The sequence below is a fragment of the Platalea leucorodia genome (assembly GCF_965183815.1).
Source record: "Platalea leucorodia genome assembly, chromosome: 16".
Taxonomy (NCBI): domain Eukaryota; kingdom Metazoa; phylum Chordata; class Aves; order Pelecaniformes; family Threskiornithidae; genus Platalea; species Platalea leucorodia.
In genome coordinates, this window is record NC_138838.1 from 8,493,071 (window position 1) to 8,515,696 (window position 22,626).

The 22,626-nt window shown below is 43.9% G+C and overlaps 2 protein-coding genes across 9 annotated transcripts in view; one reads left to right on the forward strand and one right to left on the reverse strand.

Moving 5' to 3' along the window:
* Nucleotides 1–4,372, forward strand: part of PPM1E (protein phosphatase, Mg2+/Mn2+ dependent 1E) — a 71,183-nt gene extending 66,811 nt beyond the window's left edge. Inside the window, exons 6-7 of the mRNA XM_082328459.1 lie at nucleotides 187–280; nucleotides 554–4,372. Of these exons, the coding sequence (XP_082184585.1) occupies nucleotides 187–280; nucleotides 554–1,623 (1,164 nt within the window). The 3' untranslated portion in view covers nucleotides 1,624–4,372. The remainder of the gene's footprint in view (nucleotides 1–186; nucleotides 281–553) is intronic.
* The window catches only part of TRIM37 (tripartite motif containing 37), a 34,263-nt gene continuing 15,340 nt past the window's right edge, over nucleotides 3,704–22,626 (reverse strand). Inside the window, exons 12-27 of one of the 8 annotated variants that reach the window (XR_014229989.1) lie at nucleotides 21,673–21,749; nucleotides 21,017–21,196; nucleotides 20,128–20,242; nucleotides 19,691–19,903; nucleotides 19,187–19,323; nucleotides 18,375–18,472; nucleotides 16,745–16,945; nucleotides 14,308–14,619; nucleotides 12,464–12,592; nucleotides 11,294–11,480; nucleotides 10,486–10,604; nucleotides 8,666–8,818; nucleotides 7,768–7,846; nucleotides 6,009–7,027; nucleotides 4,842–5,024; nucleotides 3,704–3,823 (exon numbers count right to left, since the gene is read on the reverse strand). Coding sequence is in view for 3 of the 8 variants with exons in the window: in XM_082328456.1 (XP_082184582.1) it covers nucleotides 6,871–7,027; nucleotides 7,768–7,846; nucleotides 8,666–8,818; nucleotides 10,486–10,604; nucleotides 11,294–11,480; nucleotides 12,464–12,592; nucleotides 14,308–14,619; nucleotides 16,745–16,945; nucleotides 18,375–18,472; nucleotides 19,187–19,323; nucleotides 19,691–19,903; nucleotides 20,128–20,242; nucleotides 21,017–21,196; nucleotides 21,673–21,749 (2,157 nt within the window). In the remaining 5 variants the exon portion in view is untranslated. Of the gene's footprint in view, nucleotides 3,824–4,498; nucleotides 7,847–8,665; nucleotides 8,819–10,485; nucleotides 10,605–11,293; nucleotides 11,481–12,463; nucleotides 12,593–14,307; nucleotides 14,620–16,744; nucleotides 16,946–18,374; nucleotides 18,473–19,186; nucleotides 19,324–19,690; nucleotides 19,904–20,127; nucleotides 20,243–21,016; nucleotides 21,197–21,672; nucleotides 21,750–22,626 lie in introns of those variants that run through there. The other 7 variants (XR_014229991.1, XR_014229990.1, XR_014229992.1 and 4 more) reach the window with 7 other exon arrangements.

Genomic DNA, 22,626 nt, shown 5'->3' on the forward strand with positions numbered 1-22,626 from the left:
GTTATCCTGGTTTGTTTGGAAGTTGGTATGGATTTGTATGCAAATCCTTCGTTCTCATCTGGTGGGGCCTGCAGGCTGCACCATGCTGTGTTTGTGAAAACACCAAATATTTTTTGAAGTGTTGAGAGCGTGATGGCAGTAGGAAGCGCTCTGTCCAAACAACTCCTGTGTTGTCTTGCCGTTTAGGATGAGAAGAAGCGCATTGAGGCACTTGGTGGCTGCGTGGTCTGGTTTGGAGCCTGGAGGGTGAATGGGAGCCTGTCAGTCTCCAGAGCTATTGGTAAGAATGGGCTTGAATTCCTTTTTCAGAGTTGCTTTTCTTTTTAATTAAAACTTTAATTTTTTAGTGATCAAAATTTGAAATACAGCTGAAGATAGACCTGTGAGCAATGGCCTCTGGTTTTTCCCTCTACAGTTTGAGGGAATAATTTCCAAATAATTTCTCTGCCTTGGGGTAGGAGTCATTGGCTCCACACTGTGTGAGTAAAAGGGCTTCCAGATGCTGTGACTGCAAACCCACGGCCTTGTGTGTCTGTGTGTTGTTTTTCCGCAGGGGATGCCGAGCACAAGCCATATATCTGCGGGGATGCAGACTCTGCCTCCACTGTACTAGACGGCTCTGAAGACTACCTCATTTTAGCCTGCGATGGCTTCTATGACACAGTCAATCCCGATGAGGCAGTCAAAGTGGTGGCTGACCATCTAAAGGAGAATAATGGCGACAGCAGCATGGTAGCACATAAATTAGTGGCATCTGCTCGGGATGCCGGTTCCAGCGACAACATTACTGTCATTGTGGTATTTCTCAGGGACATGAACGCAGCAGTCAATGTTAGCGAGGAGTCGGACTGGACAGAGAACTCTTTTCAAGGCGGGCAAGAAGACGGCGGGGAAGATAAGGAAAACCATGGAGACTGCAAACGACCGTGGCCCCAGCACCAGTGCTCAGCACCTGCAGACCTAGGGTATGAGGGGCGAGTGGATTCCTTCACCGACAGAACTAGCTTAAGCATAGGGTCCAGCATTAACCTGTTTGACGATCAAGGCTATTTAGACCTGACAAAAACAGAAACTAGTACACCTCAGAGTGCCAAATGTCTGCCACCAATCCAAGTGTTTAGTCCTGGCATACCAAAGAGTGCGAATTTGATCAACGGCTTAACAGTGAAGAACGAATCACCAGAGCGCACCACATCATCGATCTGTGGACAGAGCGATCCCAGGGAGTACAACGCTCCTCTTAGTTTGGGTGCTGCAGGGCAGAGCATCTACAGGGCGAAGGGTTTATCCCCCGTCTTCTCTGGGCTGGAAGATGAACTGTTCAAATCCTTGGGAAAACGAGCTGCGTTCTTTCACTTCCGGCTCTGTAACGGGAAGAGGCGACGAGGAGCCAGGCTCAAACCAAAGTTTCACGCGCCGCTCTTGGCTCGTGAGCCTTCCCATATAGAAGGATCGAGTCTGTCCTTCCCTGTCCGGGGCCGCGGTAGCACGAGGTTGTGGGTAAGACACTCCCCGTGGTGGAGGCTGGCCGGTCCTAGCGCTTACAGCGAGAGCGTGTTTTTGATGCGAAGACAACGTAATTGTATACCAGATTCATACCTTCATCAATGCTGTAAAATGTAACCGTCTCTCTCGTGTTCCCCCGTCAGACTCCCAAAATAGACATTCCCCAAATAAAACTGGCATCATCAGAAAGCGAAAAAAGGTGGGCATTTCAGAACTGTACTCCAGTCCCCTGCAAAGCTCCAACCATCTGTAAATAGGTCTAGGAATTAACAAATGTAGTTGTTTCAATCTCAATAAAGTTTGCTGGTGGTGCCACCCCGAGCAATGCCACAGCCACCCGACCACCCGCACACACAAGTATCTAGCCACATTCACCAGTGGAAGCCAAACAGCTGGTTCGTGTGAATTCGGTTAGGGAACAGCCTTTGACAACACAGAAAGCTGAACCTGCCTGAGGTGCGTCTGTGGAGCAATATGTAAAGAAAGCTTCTGGTTTAGAACTGCCAAATTTTTTTTAGAGTGGGGGGGAAGTTTCCGTAGAAGTCAAGGTGTGGGGTTTTTTTTTTGTGTTCTGCTTTCCGTTTATTTCAGGCGAGCATTAAGATGAATTAGAAAATTACATCCACTTTTGCAGGTAAAAGACTAAAAGCCATACAGGGTTTTACCAGGTAACTTTGGAATGGACAAACTAAGCTCCTGCTCCTCTGTTCTCAGACTCCGATTGAGGTACAGACTCATAATTTACCTATTTTTTTTCATGTAACATAAAACATGGAATATGAAGAAAACTGTTTTTTGTAGTTTTTAAAGAAATTATTTCCTATGGCTAGAGGTGCAGTGTAGGGAATTTCGTATCTTTCTGGTGCTTTTAGTGGCATTTTTCTCGTTTGTCAGTTTAGGAAACTGTTCTCAATTAGTTTTAATCGAACATGATTGTGCTTAATGCTTTGAGCCAACCTCGTTCCACCGTAACCTCATCTCAGGTCTTAAAAGAAACCAATCTGTGGAGATGTTCAGTCCAATACCACTGTCACTCAACCAGTCAAACCAGAGAACTGCTTGCGAGAGATAATGAGCAATTTGATGAGCTGTTTGGATTCGGTAATGATTTCGAGATGGCGAAGGCATAATTTAATACAAAGTTGCAGCATGAAGGATGGCAGGATGCTGGCTCTACAAGGAGCAGCGTTGCTGCAGTTTGGTGTTTTCCAGCATGTGTAGGAATGGAGGCGGGGCTGCCGGAGCAATCCAAAGCCAAGGGAAATGCCGTGGGTGCGGATGAGCAGGGGCTGCGCTTGGGGTTTAGCGGAGAGGGTAAAATTCACTGAGAAGCCAGAGCTCTGCTTCGGTTAAACCTGGGTTCAGAAGGGAAAGTAAGTGAGGAATGTCAGTCGCCCTTATTTTCATAAGCAGAGCGCTATTTATCAAACTGGGAGACAACCAGTACCCACCCGCTCTTCCCTCCTCTCCAGGGGACGTCAAGCCCTTAGGGGAGCGGTTAACTGGGCCGTAAGCAAGCAGGCGATTCCCGTCAGCTCCACTAAATACACATCCCGTTACTATTCGTTGTTACAATAAGACATTTGGAAGAGTATGACTGAAGTAAGTCTTCATAGGCGTTTATTGTAGAATTCATATCATTTTAGCAGTAACGACTTACTCACAGTATTAGTATTTAGCTAGAATTTGCCATGTATGTTAATATTAAGTAGTCAGGAGATTATTCAACGCGACGAGATGGCGAGGTTTGAATTCTGCCAGTTTCTGCTTCTTCTACCTTTGATGCACTACTTTAAAAGCAATCTGATGAATAGCAAAAGGCTTCGCGAGTAACCAGGAGTTGGAGCGTGGCTTTAGGTTCCTTTGATCTTTTTCAGCCTTTTTTTTACTCTTATGGGATCATTGGCTCTTATCTGTCATCTTCTTAAGCCTTAGCTGTTGTCAGCGTTCTCTTGAGCTGCAGCCTGTGTTCCAAGTCAGATTTACTGAGGAAATGTGAGAAAGCGTGGAAGGGTAAAATATGCAACTCCGGGGCACCTCTGCGGTGCCTTTGTTTTAAATTATTCACAGTAATAATGACGCATTGGAAGGCCGTGTTACAGCTGACTGTCGTGCTTCGGAGAGAAAGGCGGTGTAAGTGCAATTCTTTGTGTGAGTAACTTAGAATGAAAAAGCGTTACGGATGATAAAACTTCTTCCCAGTCTGCAGGAGCGGTTGAAGAGCGCTGGGCTGCACGTGTGCTGTTTTGGGAAGGATCGAGCTTTTTTAGGTGTGGATTCATAAACGATAATTCTGCGACTCATACCATTTATCTTGCTAGGAGAAAAAAAAAAATCTACCATCGTAGTTCCAGTGTGGTCAGGTAAAAACATTGTATAGATAGCAAGTGTTCATTTCTTCACTAAATGCATATTTATAGAGTAGATAGGAACCATTTGTAAGGTAAGTCCTTTAAAGTTCTATAATATTAAAAGTAGTGGTTATTGGTCTGATATATGCTGCTCTTGATTCTACACACTAGACAAAAAAAGCAGTGCTTTGTGAAATGCAGTGTTTTCTCTTAACGCCACTGGTGATAGGAAGTAGTTCTCTTCAGTTCGAAATCCTGTGCCCTTATTTGCTGCTTGCTAACGTAAGCAATAATCCCTCTCTAACGGTATCTAAGTGTTCTGTATCTCGTACTTTGATTGTCTATCTGGTGACAATGTAAAAATATTAGGCTAATATAAAAGTATCTCATTGTATTTATTAACTGTTGATACTGAGATTCAGTCTGTGACCTGTGTTTTGTATTTTTATCGTGTATCTTAGTGGTGGTGAAATTTGTATAACGAATCTTTCCAATAAAGAGCTGAAGTATCCCTCTTCCGCGTTAACACAACCCGCATCAGTTTCAGTTCACGTGTTAACCGTGTTTGCAGAACTAGGAGGTAGGTAGTGACAACATTTTATTTGGGTTTTTGTTAAAATTGTGTTGGTTTTGAGACACGGGCTCCAGGCGGTTCGTCTGAAGCTGCTCAAAACTCGCTCGCCAGCTCTTCACTGTGAGTACTAGCGGGATTCCCTCGAGCCCCACGCCGGTAGTTGTTTCCCGTGTACACTTTTGAAATGTGCAACTCTGAGGACTGTCTGCGTTGCAGAGAGCAGTATAGCACCAGACCAGGGAGCTGTTCACCCATTTCGATTTGCACTAAAGGTGGGTGGAAACGCATGTATATAACTTTTCTTTACCTAGAAGTGCCATCAATTGTCCTTGCAAGTTCAAACCATTCAGTATTTGATTTAGATTGCATTGCAACACCGAAGGACAATGTCGAAGCCGACTTTAACTTACGCCACGTTTATAGTGGTACATCGTCATAGAAACTCCGCTGTTTTTGGAACACTGTGTGTCAGTGAGAAACGCGTTGTCCTATGGGCAGTAAGGCGAGGCGTAACGAGCTCTGTGTTTATAGACGTGGCTGCTGTAGTTCAGGTCCACTATCTCCTCACTAAATCCTCCCGCCCCGGCAGCGTTCTGCGGGACAAAAAATGAGAAAGATTGGTCTAAATTAGGGGCCGTTTTAGCACAATTTATTCACTCGGCACTAGTCACATAAACAAAGCCATCCAAGGGGATACTGCAGCTTTGGTCATGCCTGTAATTTAGGGCAATCTTTCTTTACTCCATATCCTCCTTGCAACAGGAACAAAACTTTCTACCCTTGTATCGCGTGCAATAAGTAATAACGAAGCATTAACACCACCTCTGACTTAAATGTTCATACCCTTTTCCAGCCCTCGCTGATCGGGCGAGCGCACTAGACTTGCCAGCACTAACGCTGAAGAAAAAATAACCCCCACCTCTTAGGGCCTAGTACGATTGTGTGTCGCGATTGCATCTTGTTCGGTTTTTTCCCTCTCCTTCACTCTAGAAGACATCTTGGAACAAGAACAGGGGAAGCTGGCTGGGACACCCCGAGTCCTTCTGCTCCTGCACGAGGGTTGGTGCAGAGAGCCAGGCGCGTTGTCTGTCGCTACACTGGGTGCTCCTCTGACCTCTCTGTATTACCTTGTTCGTGAGACCAACGTGGTCTTTATGCCGTGAATAAATGAACGCTAACCATTTAACAGCGTTGGGACTTCCCAGCTGCAATCTTGTTCTCCAGTTCACATACGAGTTCAGTTATAACCATGTATTAGTCATCCATATTTTATTTATGAAAGCTGTTTATACAGAAATACTGTTGAAGTTTTACCAATATCTTAATAAAACAGTAATTTAAACCACACTTCAGACAGTCTGTTTATTTAAGAGCTAACAAAGACAGCAACCACCACCTGAGTTAAGGGTCCTTGCTGTGGGGAAAGCCGATTTCCTCGGCGGGGTGCGTAACCGAGCACGAGGCCGTTCAGTGCTGGCCTGGGCGGGACCCGCGCGTTACCCAGGGCCCAGCGCTGTGTCACAGCCCGAAGGTGCAAGTTAACTGGATAAATGCATCTTCCACGCGTGTTTCCCTACCTCTTATTTACACACAGCTGGTTTTTAAACGCGGTCTTCATTAAGTGAGCAAAGCGGGAGGGTCCCTGCGGAGGCTGGACACCAACTCCAGAACCGACCGTGCGGCTCATCGGAACAACTTCCTTCAGCCCGGGCCTCTCGTTGCGAGCAAAGCAGCTGGGAGCGGTGGCGAGGCGGAGCTCTGTGATTACCGCTAATGGAGCTGTGCGTAATAATCAACACGCAGCCCTCTACCACAGTAAACACGAGGCACGGTCAGGCTGTGCAGCTCGGCACCGGCCACCGTCGGTGCTCCGCAGCTGGAACACTCTGTGCACGAGGCAGCTCAGGCCTGCAAAATACAGAAACTTACTGCACAAAGAACCAAATCCTGGGTAAAAACTGTGGATCCTCCTCAATTCCTATTTGACTAGAGGAGATTTAAGCATTTGGTCTGGCTTCTACGAACACAGCTTTAAAAATCCCAGCGGGATCTAAGCACTTTTCATTGAATAATTCAGGAAAAAAAGTGAGAGGGGTATGGCAGGAGAAAGCTCCTCTAGAAGCAGTCGGGCGTTGCAGCAACTCGGTACTCGGGAGCAAGGCCAGCGTGGCGGCAGCGCACCGCTTACTCACCTCTACTCTACCGCTTTACTTATTGACACACAAACGTCTAAAACCTCACACCAGGTTTCAACATTCATTTTATTAACAAAGTGCAAACAGTTTTAAACTATGAGCTGCACAGCACCGACACTGCGGAACACTCGCACAGAAGTGAAGGTCAGCACAGCCAGCTGAGACAAGGACAACTACCGGTTACAGTTACTCATGCTTTGTCACTAACCAGTTATTCAGCTTTCATCATAGCCTCACGAGTAGTTTAGCAGCTCGAAATGCAACGCGCAGCGGCAGAGTTTGGCAATGCGTTCAGTTGGTCCGCGCCACGGGCTGAGGAAAACAACTTCTGTGCCAGCCGTTTTACCCCAACTCTCGCTCCATCGCATCTGCGGGATTCAGCAGCCTTACACCATCGGTTCCTACCGTTTAAAATGAGGACATTCACGCGTTCGCTGTTATTCCAATGACGCAATAGGGGACGCCTCCTGAAACAGGGCTCCAGCACCTTTTGGACACGTTTTCAGAGCATCCGAAGCTGGCAGAGCCAGCAGGAACGCAACCTTTAGTGTAAGGCCTTCAAAGGTCATTTTGCCCCAGTAACAGGTTTAAGACGACTGTAGCAGAACCACACAAGGGTATGTGACAGAACGGAGTGCGCGCAGCCATAAACAGCAGCCTTGGACTACGCTCCAGTGAATAAACGCACCTCTTCCCAGGGACGCGAGCCGGCGGGTCTTCAGGCCCCACGCCCGTTCTCTATCTGCTCCAAAGAAAGTCAGCTTTCGTTAAACCCTGCTACCGGGATGGTTTTAAGGCTTCAAGCAAACATGCTCTTACGAGTCAAAACGTCATGCCAGGAACTTAAAGCCAATCAGAGTTTTCTATTGACGATTACGCAAGCACGCGACGCTCGGCCAGTCCTCCCTCAGCACCCTGCGATTTCTAAGGATCGCCTTAAAAGCGCGGGCAGCTGGACGGCGCTGGGGAGGCAGCGCGGCCACGCCGACGCAGACCGGGGCTCGCCCGCCTGCTCTGGGTCCCCTGAGCGCAGCTCAGAGGGTACAAACACCCGCCTGTCTACTCACAGCAAGATGAACGTCGCCTCTAATCTCTGCAGCTCGAGGAGCAGCGTGGGGAAAGGGGAGGCAGTTACAATTACCTGGTGCTGTCTTCTCCAGTAACGAAGCTGAGATCATCAGAACTGACTTGATCGCCCTCTGGGAACATGGAGCACCGCTCTGAGGGTGAAAACAAACCAAACAAAAACCCCGCAACCTTTACCAGCCGAGCAGTTGGAACGCAGCAAGTTACCATTCCACCACCTGCAAGGCCCGCTGCCTGGTACTGCATCCCTAATGTACCCGTACACCGTGTGCCTGCGCAGAGTTAAGACTGCCACAGGGTTTTAAACTTCAGATATCTTTAAGTCAAGCACAGGTATGAGCGATGGTTTGAGTCTTCTGAAGAGCTGTGAGGTTTTAGTGCCTGCTACAGGCACGCAGCAAAGCGGCAAACTCCGATTACTGAGCCGAGCTGTTAGGCCGTGCCGCTAACACCGCGGGGGATGCTTATTCAGGCCAAAAGTCAACTTCACCTAGCATCAGCTGTCACCTTAGGGTTTTTAATTTGATCAGAAGGTTAAAGCTTTTAAAAAAAATATGAGTTTTTGAAACTAGAGCGAAGTGCTCAAAGCACGTTCCTGCCAATTCAGGTGCAAATCCACGTCTCGGGCAGTGGTCACCTCCCTGAAGTCCGCCTGCTTACAGCGCCGACCCGGGTACCCGGGCGGCTCCAATTCACAAGAACCAGAGCTATGGGTTTCCCAGCACCTCCCCGGGAGACTCACCCAAGCTGACTTCTCAAGGCTAGCAGGAGTTCCCCTCTCCTCTTTTAGTTAGGATCCCAAGAGAGGAGCTCCAGATCTTACTGGTGCTTGCTTGAGCTTTAATACCTCCACAGCACCATCAGTGATCCCTGCTCTGGCAGCATTCCCTACCACAGGAGCGTGGAGGCGGCCGCGCGGGAGCGTTCGGGAAGGCTCGCACAGCCAACGCTACCTTCGCTTGAGGACTGGACAGAGAAGGCGTGGTTAAACCCCTCCGAGGTAGAGGCGGCATCCTCCTGCTCTTCGTTTTCTGTGTCACATTCAATGTCACTGTCGCTGCTCATTCCTGGTAGGAGATGAAGGACATGCTTCTGACATACCCCAGCTGCAAAAAAACCCAATAAACCAAAAACCACAAGGCAAAAGCGATGGCAGTAAGATCTACGTAGCTGGAGCATTCGACTTTTTCCACGCGTAAGTTACCAATATCAAATACCAAGAGCTGGCAGGAGAACAAGAGAGAAGGAGCACGTTCAGAGCTCAATGGATTTACCAAAGCACTAAGGAATTTGACAGAACAGCGGGCACCGGCTTTGCAAACAGCCTCGTTTTGCTGTGCAGCTCAGCTCAAGAGGGGCAGTTCCAACACGTCACCCACTGAGCGCAGACTCAGGTGTCCGCAGCTCCTTCCTGGTGGAGCCGCGCGCCCCTGCCTGCCGCTCGCCCTACCTCTGCCATTAGGACAGAAAAGAAAAGGCTGCTGTTTTTAACAGTTAAGAGGTAGTATGACCCGTGGAGCAGATGTGCCTACCAGAGCCTTCAAGCAGCAATACTCTATTCAAGTCTCACGCACAAAACCCACACTCTTCCGACAAAAAAGAAGCAGAGCTGTTGATAATCAAGGTGGCTTCTTTTGTTTTGCCAGACCTTGAGTGTGCATCGACAGCAGTCAAACCTCTCCCTTTTGTGCAGTTTTGTAGGTGACAAAAGGGGTTTGCTCGGTTCTTTTACTTCTTAAGAGCTGATACTGATTGCTAAGAAAGAGCAAGTAGTTAAGCAAGGTGCCAACTCTACTGTAGTTTTTCCTCTGAAAGGAAAAAAATTGTAATATTTATTTCCTGGGGTTTTTAACAATGAAGTATTTCAGTTTTTAAAACATTTTCCTATTAGGCTCTCTGCTATAACAGGCGAACTGCGGGAGCGCATCACGATCACGCTGCAGTGACTAAGAGCAGAAATTCAGTTTTGTCACTGAGAGACCTTCTGTAAATGCCAACTCCTACACAATACTGCACACTGCAGATAGAGATGGATGCTGGCACCTTAATATAGGCTTTGCGCTACAATTCAGTCATTGAAATTCAAATTAGTGCAGGGGTGGAAGGCAGGAGAGTTTTAGCAAGATAAGAAAAACTCTTCTACGTGGACGTTCAAAAAAAAAAAAAAAGGCAATAATATTTTTTTCCAGCGTGGAAAGGATGCAGGAAGGGAGGGGGAAAAGTTTCCTCCAAGTCTCTAAGGAAACTGGCTGACGTACCACAACACCCGACACGAATGAAATGTTGGAGAGATTCTAGTGTGGACACGGAGGTAGTTACCAATGTTGTTTGTCCCTGAAGGCAGAACACTTAAAAGCCAAGGTCACTGGCTACTATTTTAATTAGATGAGAAATTATTTTCAAGGCCATGCAACTGAACACCAAAGCAAAGACCTGGAGACATAGCAAGAGGTACAAAAAGCAACCAGTAGTCCAGAGAAATAGATGGCACCATCCACCATTATCTGCTGGGTCTTCACATTCCTGCTGCGCCGTAACATCACTATTTCTCCACAGGCAGCAGCCACACAGAGATATTCTCTCCTCATTCAGATTTACGCTACAGCTGCCAAAGGTTACAGCAAAGTTCAACAGCCATGAAAACAGGTTTTGTTGTTTGGGTTTTTTTTCCCCTCTTTTTGTTTCCCCTTCAAGCTATTTCCACTCCAGAAATGGATCATCACAGACAGGAGTGTTGTCACACTGCATTTGCCCTCCACGACACCCGATTTACCTTCTTCTGGCCCTGCAGAAGCACCTTCAGAAAGCATACTCTGCAGTTCACCAGTGTCAGAGCTGTTTTCCAGACCACCGGACTGTGCTCCCTCTGTACGACATCCTTTAGAATTTGATCTTAAGAAATAAATTAGGAGAAATACAAAAGCCCACATTAGAAATTCAGCTTTAATCCAGCTACGGAAACAAATCCTTTTAGTGCCACATCTAGTTTTACTCATTGCTTAAGACTCTTGCATATCCATTTAAAATTCCAGCTCTTACTGATTTAGAAATATTTAAAATCTTAAAAAATAAACCTGGAAAAGTTTATGGTAATTATTTTCCAAAAATGGTGACTCCTGCCATTTAGAAAAAAATAACCTGAGTACTCTATTGCACTTAACTTAGTGAGCCAACAGGGAATTAGCATGAAATTGCTGGAAGGTAGAGTCACAGTGAAAAATATTGTCTTAAATGAGGAAATCAGAAGTGCTAACTTTCAGTTAGAGGATGTTTTGCAAGGAATAGTGGGAAAACAGACTGGGCCTGCCTTTCAAATCAAAGTTTCAGACTACATCCACAGCTGATCACAATAAAAGAAAAAATAAAAATAAAAAAAAAAAAAAAGAAGAAAAGACAACTTGTAACCTAGTTATAAAATGAAAAATTGATAACCAGAGGGAACAGCAGCAACCAAGTAACTTCAAAGTAATTTCTCTTCCATGCTATGAGCACCTGGTTTTAGTAGATTGGTATTTTTTCTTTCTAGATCAAGGGAAGGTGGGGGAGGAGATAACAAGAGGAAAAAAGAATAAACCCCTTACCCTAGAGCACCAACTTTTCTGGTCTTCTCTGCAGCAGCTAAGCCGTTTAAGCCAGAAACTCCCACGTCAGAATCTGACCCTTCACAAGGTCTTTCCTCTGGCTTCGGCAGTGCCTCAGAAGCACTGCTGTTAGCCAGGGGCCTGGCAGAGTGATGCCGACTGCTCAACTTTGAGCTCCCTACGCCACCTGAGAAAAGAGGGAGAAAAAGTGCATCCAGACTTATTTCAAAAGGCTAAAGCATCCAGTTGTTTTACCTCACCAGTTTGGCTCCAAACACGTGTACGCACAAGCACGCCTTCCCCACCCTCGCTCTTAAAACCTTACATTTTCAAGTCAACGTATGGGCAACGCATACCATTTGATATCCACCCTCTAAACGCACCGAGCGTCCGTTTCAGCTGCCACTTCTGATGGGAGACTCGGGTAAGTATAAATTAATCCCTCCCCATCTTGTGTAGTTAAAACTTATCTTCTACTTATCTTCTAGTAACACAGACACCCTCTTCACTGTCATTTTTCCCAGCTAGAGATGCACAGTCCTTTGGCTGCAGTAAGGCAGCCTCTCCAGTCTTGGACAAGGGTGACACTGGGCACAACGGTTACACTTACGCTGTGCAATGACTTTATGGTATTTTCTGGTTTCTCACCCGAGCCTTCTGTATCTACTTAGCATTATAAGAAAACAATTGTGATACTCTGTTCCTTCTCTGAACAGTTGAGGGGGGCAAAATACCAACTCCCGTGTTAGGTATTTCATTTCATTACCACTTAAGGAAGGGCATTGTAAAACTCAGGAGCAGCAATATCATACAATTCTGTCATCACATGTATCAGGAGTTTTCTTGAATTCCCTTTAAGTCAAATCACAATTTAAGGCTGGGTCAGTACTTTTTGATCTATGATTTTCACTATAACGTTAGCTCCTGAAACATCTTCAGAGACCAGAAGCAACAGGTAACACAGATATTTATGTTCCAATAAGTCAGCTGTGCGGCACTGTTTCACAGCAGATCAGCTACGGAAGGTACAGTAACGTTAACTAGATTTGAGACGGGCTCCAGTCAAGTTTCAGGGAAACTTCAGTTGCCAAGGAAAAGAGTTCTTGAAAGCTTTTGTACAAGAGATGCTAAGATGCATCACATCACACAAGTAAAGATGATCTTGTTTACCTTCAGAAGTTTGACCGTCTCCCTTTAAACGAAGATTACTATCCCCGCAGTCCATAGCTCTTCGTAAAGACAGACTACCTGCTGCTCCAGAGCGAAGAGGTTTGGGTGAATTACTTTTCTTACTTGCAGCTGCAAAAATATTTTAAGACGTGACAAGTGTTCAATCAAACCGCTGTAGTATTCTGTCTTTATGCTTGTTTTAAGTGAATTTAAGCTCCATATTAGTCTCATTTCTCATTAACTCCCAATCCTGCACAAAACTCCTTCCACACCCTTCCTGTCAAAGATGTGGGCCAGAGGGAAGCTTAGCTAGCTATGGATGTGGCCAAGGCTACACGTCATGCTCACTTGCCTTACACTGAGACATCCTTCAGGAAGCCATCATCCAGATTGCTTTGGCCGTCGTGAAAGTATAAAGGATCAGGATAGCCAAAATCATCCCTTAAATTCAAAGTTAAGTTAATTCCCTTTAATTCAAAGCTCTTCAATTCAAAGTCCAATGTAACAAAGGACCTTGAAAGCAAGAGCGAAAGGCAGGTTACGGGCCTCACGCTGTTTACCACTCCCCAGCCTAACCATTCTCTGGGCACGTGTCGGTGTGGATCCTGCTACAGAAACTCCGCTAGGTAGAGAATGGGGGAGTGGTAATGGAACAGCAGAACACCAAGTTCTGCTGTCACCACACCCCATAAAGGCTTCAACCCAAGTCAGAAGATTGCTCCTGTTTTACAGAGCACCATAGGCCTGTTCCTCTCATGCCGATGCAGAATGAAGTGACTGCCCGGTGCCTTAGTAACCTTTGAAGGATGAGGCATTTGCTAAGGAAAGAGGTGGTATTAAAAACCACACACCACACAAAAGCTTCCAATGAGGTGGTTTCATCCTTCCATGGCTTATTGATGGCACAATCCAGGGCTCCAAACTTTAAGACACAACTCCTTCTCTTAATGTGTGCCATCAGAGAAGAAATTCTCTGCTCTATGGAAGCGATGAAATGCAAACTCCTTTGCTGGAGTTGCAAAATCCCTGTTTTGCAGGTCAGTATTGAAAGAGATGGAGAGGAATAGAACTATTCTACCAGTTCTTTAGTCCATTCATGTTTATAATCTATTTCTTACTCATCTTGGCTCCAAAACGCAAGCAATAACTTGAATCAAAACCCAGAAGGCTGGAAAATCATTTCTCCCAGGCAACAGGGAAGTGAAAGAGGATTAACAAGTGCTTTTATTCAGGATCATAAGCAACAAAGCACTTGCACAGCCTTCATGCTGGTATCCAAAAGATTCCACACTGGCTCACCAGTGCTGCCAGTAGGACTCGGTGACAGTACCTGACCAGACTGATTCACAGGCACCTCTTTGGAAGAAGTCACTTTGCGAAAGGCAAAGTCTCTCCAGAGGGAACCTTGGCTTACTTGAATTTTAGCAAGATTTCAAGTTACTAACGTACAGGAAGTCTGGAATTTTAAAATTTTTTTCACTGGCAAGCATCGTGTAACATCCTCAAGTTCACAGATGGACCAGATGCAGAGCTGCAGTCAACAAGAAATGACCTTCAGGTAGGATCAGTTCGGTACTGGATTAAACTTCAGAACATTCTCACTGCATTAGGTGTGCTACTGGTTGCAGAGCACAAGTTTGGTGCTTTTACCGAGAAGGCCTGGAACCAGTTTCAGTAACATTTACTGACTCAAAGGCAGTGCAGGTTTTACGTTTCTGGATTCTTACAGCTGAACTTGAGTATGAGTAACTACAAAAGGTCTGTTTCCAGATGCCTGGATATATAAACCACCGATGTAACTCTGCAAGAGTGACATTTAAATCCCCCCTTTTCTATGCACTTACAATTCCGTATGTAACAACTGGTAACTGAAGACTTGGTCAGTAGTTCCATTCCTATTTCTTGCAGCTTGCTGCAGCCTTCCGTTCCACAGGCAGCTAAAGCACCTTGCTCAATGGAGAAGAAGCTGGGCTGTCCATCACATGAGCCAGCATTGCTGCTCCTCACTTCTGATAGTTGGTTTTTTACATCAGACATTTTGCTTCGAACTTCAGCCATCTGAGTTTTAAGTCTTTTCAGCATCTTCAAGTCAGGTGGCACGCGCCACATGGCCTGGTGCCTCCGCTGATCTCTATCTTTTAGGGAATAGGATGATGCTTTACCCAAGAAAAAGTCAGAAAACACAACAGGTAAGTAAAACTGTTGTCAAATAAAAACAGACATCTATTTTAAACAGCTTAAGAATTCTACCTTTTGCCCTGCTATAAAAATGAGGGATAGAGAGATGTTCTTCTGTCCTGGTGTAGCACCATAATATTTAGATCGCAAGCACTGCACAGGGACCGGGACAGCAGATTGTCATTCCCTGCCTGCCACGGAAGAAGGCCCCAAAACTGGCTCACTGGAAGAAGCAAGGCTCCCAATACTACTGCATGAATTCTGATGACAACTGAGCCACTCCTCTATGCTGCCAGACGACCCCGAGTTCACAAGCCTGGTTGCCAGTTTATGTCAAATTTGTTACATGTTTTTATAGTTTGTTGAGCGTGCATATAAGATTCTTATACCACCAACATATCATCTTAACATATAGGACTCAAAGAAATCTAAAACTAGGGAAGGAATTCCCTTAAGTACCTAACACCAGAAGATCAGGTCGAGGAGCTAATACCTGAGTAAGCCTACATGCTGCTCAGCCAGAATTAGATCAACTTTGATGTCGACTTGAAGCATTATAAATTCTGTAAGTGTTTCACTGCAAATTCAGCTGTTCAAAACCATAAAGCCAAGTGGCTCTTAGAAGCCTTCACCTTAGGAGGTGAAGTCTGGCAAACTCCAAATGTAATAGCAGCTTTCTCTTAGTTGACTGACCTGAATAAGCTCTGGGAACAGTCAAACCTTAAGGGAACCTCAGCAAAACAGGTAATTTCAGCTGTGTAGGCAGTAGCTAAAGATGACCAGGAAGCCATTCAACACAACAGGAGAGCTTAATCTTGCTCGAGTGGTACAGCACAAAGTGCAATGCCCTCTCTTAAGGTCCTTTTGTCTAGGCCTTTCTCCAGGCAAAACAGAGCTGAGACTTAGAGTTCATGTGCCGCCTCCCCTTTCCATACGTATGGCCGTGACTTCCATTTTTGGAAATATGGATTACATTCAGCTGAAAATTCTTCTGACTGTTTATGCGGCTACATTTAAAAAGCTAATCACAAAGGAACAAATAGTTTGAGCTAGCTTTTAGATTCAATAACACCAACGTCATTGTTTGTTGCAGCAAAAGCAAGCATTTATTTGCAGCAAATGGACCATTATTTCTCTTCTGTTCTATTAAGTCACCAAATGGTCGTTTCACAAGGACCTGAAATACGATGCTGCGGTAGTAGGCCAGCTAGCTCCAAATAAGTGTTAATCATAATAAATGTATTATTGAGGTTTGATTTCATTTTAATTCTTCACTAACAAGAGAAATGAGCGACCTTCAGTAACAGCCATGGGTGCCAGAATTGCCAGCTATCTTGCTTTTGCTGCACATGAAGTTAATTGCTGTTTTCGGTTGAAGGGTCCTAACTGAACCACAAATACTCTTTGAAGTCTTCAATTATTTAAATACCACGATTATTTCTGGCTCCTGACATTTTGATCCATTTTTCTTCCACAAGTGCTTACATGCGCTTTTCCAGCCTCACTACTAGACACATTTTTTTTGGTTTGTTTTAAATGCCTTTTTCATACAAAAGTAAATTCCAGGATTTGTTTTCCTTGTTAGTATACACTGTGCTCTAGTACTCTCGGCCACCAAGTGTACGAACTGCCTGAAGTGAGAGGTGTAACTGCTTTCTCAGCACATAGCAGTTTTGTGTTGTTTTGTCTTTCAGTGCTAAGCCCTTCTAGAAAAGGGCCTTTCCTTCATCCCCCACAGTTGTAGTTAAAGAATGAACTCTATCTCTGCACTGTTGCTACACGCAACAGCCAGCCAGCTCAGCCACATCCCCCAAGAACAGACAAGAAGACCCTCCTTGACAGACACTTCTGTTTTCAGTTGAGTCATCGGCGTTCTCAGTCTGAGGTCAACCATTAAGACAAAGAACGTGTCAGAGCAGGCAGTAAGATGCAGCATACTGATGAGCACAGATGAGGGTATGGCAGTTTAGCTCTCAATGCAAAGGACTGCTTGGCATCCTCTTTTCCCCCTCCCCTCCTCAAATCTGCTTCTAACTCTGGGACTGCCTTCTCAGAGACATTTCCAGGTTGGAATTAAATCATCGATATGTGATGTACAGTTACCTCTGTTCTGCAGAAGAGAGGCAGGTGGACGTGGCTGAAGGCCCCAAAGGTTTTCCATACCATTTCTGTCTTTTAGATCCAACAAGTGGATTAAAATTAAGGGATCTATATCTAATAAACTGCTGCTGGCTGTTGAGCCTAGGGCACTTCCTCCCCGCCTTGAAGGTCTTCCACTTGCACTGGTGTAGCCGTGGCTAGTACCTAAGGAAGAGTTACAGAGAAAGAGTGTGCATATACATGACACAGGCGATGCATTATTCCCTGTAAAAACAAAAAGACAGAGTTCTACAAGCACATTAGGAATGAAAACATTCCAAGAAACTTAACAAGACATCAGTATTATTTCATGGATTTATGGATTCTGAAAGCAATCAGATATGCTTCTAACTAAAAGTTTAAGCTAAAAAGCACCAGAGGGGAAAAAGAAGAAGAAAAATAGAAAGGATTTCACTTCATATCTTTTATGTAAATCTCTTAATAAATAGATCGGTAAACAAATCAGTACAAAGAGCATTTATTCTGAAGAAATGTACATAAACTTTCTAGGTTTCCCCCCCCAATTAGATTAAGTGTGTGTGTGTGGGGGGATCTTCAGTTGAGTTCTGCTCTGTGTTATGATGTTCCCATTACATACTGGCCAAGGCACTCAAAAGATGAAGAGAGTCTTCGGAGAGCACAGTTACATCTGCGGGACTGAAATTGTACAGTTTAGTAGAACTCCCTTCCAACCCAGACAGGTGACACTGCTAACGTTCAGACTGGAAAACAGCGCAAGCAGGTAAATACAAGAAGCTCAAGTGAAGAGACTGCGTCAGCTTTTACAAATGTGGTTAAAAATTACTTTCTAAAAGCTCCTAAATAAATGCTGTTTCTACAGCCACTCTGCTCCTGCTCTAAAGGCTATCCTTTCAGAAGGAAACAGGCGTGCCCCTCAGCTTCCTAGCTCACAAGAGATTTTCAAGAAGTTTTGAAAGAGCAGCTAAAAGCAGGGCAGTTAAGGAATTCTGTCTTTCAAGCACTAGCAGACTTCCACAGCAGCATTAATACCACTTCCAGTGCACTTCTGATATCTTTGCCATAAATAAATATATTAATACACATACATTTCTTTCAGAATCTTATTAACCTATGGCTAATTTGGGCTACAATCATCTCTAGGCTGCAAGAAATCTTAGAGCGCCTTTTCACTATTGCATTTAAAACATATTTCTGCTTGACTTGTAAGGATTCTTTACTTCACTCCCTCCATGTACTTCTGTTTTACAGTGCACTAAAACCCAAGTGAATGTGTCATGCATTCAGAGGCCGCACAGACATCAGTAAAAATTTCTTGTCGGTCTACTTTCAATCGGAGTGGAAGGGGTTTCAAAGAGGCAGAAAAGCCTCTCTCCAAACTGATGTATCATTTTTAAACAAGCACATTCAGAAATTACCCCCCCCTTTTTTTTTTTTAATCGAACCAATGAAATGTTTCTGCTACACCGCAATAATCAGTACAAACCACATGACGCAGCATTTCCAAAAATAGAAATGCCTGCAGAACACGCAGCTTGGCATTGCTTCCAAGAACAGGGGAAGGAATCCAGCAGCGTTTCGCATAGATGGGAGTTCTGAAGGCCGTTTTTCATACCTGATGCTCCAGGAGTAGCAGCAGCTGCTGCATCCTCCATGAGATCTCCTTCTTCCAACTCCATATTACTGCTATATTCCACGTCGTTTTCTCCAGACCTTAGGAGGTGATTGGGGTGGAAAAAGGAGAATACAATTATTAGCTTGTGTCAGCTCTTGTTAAACGTTATGGCACATAACTTGAAAACAACCTGAAGCACTGTAGGTAGTATTTTCTGCGTTCTAAACTACACAAACTGAAGAAATCAAAGTGTGTTAATTAAATGACTGACTCACTAACCAAGAGTCCAAAAGCGTCATACGTATCTAGACTGTAAAATCTGATCCTGCAGACTTCTGTATTTGCATATGTTACAACACATTCGCAGGTTTTAATGAAGGTTCTAGGATTTGACATTATCGTCTCAGCTAAGAAGCTTAAATTCCCTTCAGTTTAAGTAACTGTATTATTGCTCTGCTACTACTACAACATTTCCTAATACCAAACCTCTCTTTCATTACAGTGTAGAAACACATTTCTCAATAGTGTTTTGAGAAAGATCCTTCACAGACTATCACTTGTCAAAGACAGAATACAACACTAAAATAAATGAAGAGATCGGAAAGATAGTAACTAGCTGACCAAAAATTCAATGTTTAGCGTTAACTGTATCAGTTCACGCTGTTTCCAATATAGGAACCACCCCTCACATCGCACTGGAATCCCCCACACATCCTAAGTGTGATATAGCAAATGAATCAGTTTCCGCTGGAATTAGGATGACAGCCCTGGGAGACAAGGTGGTGATCTGAAAGGCATTTTAAGTTACTTACATAGTTTCTTCATCAATATCATTTTCTTCAGTGTTACTAGTTGCTGTCGAACTAGCTGAAGAGCTGCTACCATCAAGGTGGTTCACCTCGTCTTCTCCAGCAAGATCTATATCCAAGTCACCATCAGAGAGCTCGTGCTATAGTAAAAACAGAACAAGACTTTCTGAAGAAGAAACATTTCAGTTGCACTTTGATGCATTCACCAAAAGCTACGAACAGAAACTCTCTCTCCCCAGAGTGTCACACTATCACACAGGAGTTAGGAGGGTCTCAAAGCACAATAAAAGCTGGTAACAAAGAAGTTGGATTTTTCAACTGCAGCTTGGAAACTTTTTTGTGGCAGGATCTATTAGCTCTGTTCTGGAACATCTCTCTAGTGTCATCTCTCGCTGATAGTTCTCCAGTGTGTTATGAGACAATTCGGAAGTTCACTTATGTTTCTACTGCTATCCTATCATAAAAAACTACACATAAACAAAGAGGCAGGAAAAAGACAATTCCTACATTAAAGTCTTCATGCTGGATCTTCTCTTCCTCCTCTTCCTTGCTATCTCGCACTAATCCTGGAGCAGCAACATTCTCAAGTAGTACTTCAGTGCTTTGTCCAGATTTCTTTGATCTTGTTTCTGGACCATCATCATTCTGGGGACTAAGATGAGTGTCTGGAGGTGAAATGCCTCGTGATTTCTGAGTCCGGGAAAGTTCAATCGCAAGCCTCTTAAATATTAGAAGGATACACAAAAGTATACATAGAAGACGACAATGGAGCATCATCATCAAATCAATAAGTTTGTTGACTTGCATATGTACTATTTTAGTAACGCCAGTATCCAACTACCAATAGGAACCCAAACACACACGCTTGTCAAACATGAACACTGTAACCTAAACCAGGTAATTACTGCAGTAAAAGGTGATTTTACAATATACACCCCACTTACTTCTTTAAGGTTATTTATTTGTTGGATATAACTTGTCTGAGCTGCTTCCAGTTGAGCAATGTACCAGTGTTGATCTCGGCACTTTTGGAAGAAGGTTGGTGAGCGCACTTGGAACCTTCAAAGGAACATTTCAAAAGGGGGTTATTTTCAGTTGGGTTTTTTTGTTTGGTTTTTTTTTGGTCATCTGTCCCCTGTGTCCGTCCATCCGTCCGTGTCCGTCCCATCCCCGCCGCCCCCCGCCCAGTCCAAAACACCCTGCATAATAACATCAGACATCTTGAAATCTAGTGATGAAATAAACTTAACAGACAACACGTACTTCTATACTCAGTATCCTGAATGGCACCAGTAAGATTTTTGTAGGAGAGGCAGTTATATGAGAGGTGGTTATCTTCACAAACAAACAGTAAAAAAAATTAACACACTACAAAGCATTTAACAGGAGCAAGAGTAAGACTGTACAGAGAATATTTGAAGTAAATGGATAAAGCTTCTGTATTTCATAACATTGCAATTTCCATTGACAGCATCAGTTCTCTTACTTTACAGACCTCCTTCATTCCCGAAGTTCTCTTACACTCACTACAACTGTCTCTAAAGAGGGAGAGAAAACACCCTTTTCCTTTAATTCAGTTAGCTACAGATCTCCAACCCGGGCTTATTAGTGTCAAGTATAGCTGCTTCTCAAAGAAAGAGATGTACTTAAAGTTTCCACCACTCCCTTCTGCACATTTTCTTCTTTAAAGCTTATGACAGCGAAATCCACTTATGACAAAACATGTCACAATTATTTTAAATTCAACTACTTAATTATTTCCTATTTCAGTAGTAGGTGTGATACTTTGTGAAATGATAGCAGAAAAGAGCCCCACTAAGTTGTCTTCCTTACCGTAGGATCACAGTGTCATTTTGCCTGTTTAAATAGCCTTCGTTGGCTAGCAAGTCTAAACGGAAGAATCTGTTGTAACCCCAGCATTCTCCAACTTCAAAATCAGAGGCAAACTCTCGAATTATGTTTTTAGTGGGATCGTTGGTGGACTGGTGAACCATTTCTACACGGTACTCATACCTACGCAGGGGAAGATCACAGGTATTAATGCCAAAACAAAGATGTCACATCTGCTGCATGTGTCAGGTTTAACAGAACTGCACTCCCTGGGAGGCTTGCATGCTCAGCTGAAGAGGTGATTCAGTCTTAAAGTTTTACTGAACACTTATATAAAGAGTAGAAGGGGGAAGAAAATAGTAATAAGGAGAGTGGTAAACCAACTCTGGGACTGAATACTAGGAGACAGATACTCTTATCTGTTGTTTTGCCAGCTTGCTTTTTATCTTGAGAAAGCTGCTCAGTAACAACTTTAAAATATTATCTTTGGGCACGATTCAAAGCTCAGTGGACAATAGAAGTCTCACTATTCTTTTCAAGAGTGCTCTGCATCAGTCCCTAGCAACGCTACAGAACTTGAGGGCATTCTTTGCAAACCTCTCCAGATGCTTTGCCAACAGAAAAAAAAGAACGGCTGCTCTTACTCCAGGTGTGCTTACTTGGATGTCTCTGGCAATCCAGCTGACAGCTCCAAGAACACAGACAGGTAGTAGCCCCGTACTACTCCATTTCCATCCTTGAAAGAAACAAAAAAGGGAGAGATAAATTAATTAAAAAAAAGAAAGCAAAAACCAGAAAAAAAACCCAAAACCCAAAACACCTCGATATACCCTTGAAATTTAGAAAACAGCTTCAATCAATACAGAATTTGCAGCAGTAGTCTACTTTGTATGCTACAGGTTTGATTTTTAGTCTTCCCTGACCTAGAACTCTTACTGTAACTTGAATCAACATAGAGTTTGCATCTGGAAGCACATACGCACTCTAGTATTGGTATCTCAGATACACATCTTGAAAAAGAGCTCCAGTTACTCTATTAGCATTTTAGGAGTTCAGTTGAGTGGAAGACTGAGTAGACAAATGCTTGTCAATGTATTGGAAAAACATTTATTTAGCATATAGAAAAAGCAATTAAAAAAAGCTCATAAAATCTACTCATCAGTTTATTACAGTCCAATTCTTCTCAAACTCTCAATATGAAAACAGCTCAGGTTAAACATTAGTTCTGAAATACTTTACATACAGCTGCATTTCAAAGCCACTTAATTTTTGAAAGAAGAGCAATTTCTTTAGAAAAAACATGCAACATGAAAAAGTTAGGTCAGTTAACTGAGAAACAATATTAGAATCACCAGAAATCAAGAAAAAGTACAGCAAAACCTCCATCACACTCACCTTAATCAAGGATGAAGAATGGCTCATCTTCAATCCTCTAGGTTGAAGAAACATTTCAACTTACCATTTAAAAAAATCAATTTTAATGCCTTCTGACAGCACACCTTAGGTAGTCAATCCTGAATTTACAATACTCTGAAAACTGACACAGCAGTCCACCTCTGCATTGCAAGAATACAATTCTGTGCATACGTGGGCTTAACAGATTAATCCAGTTC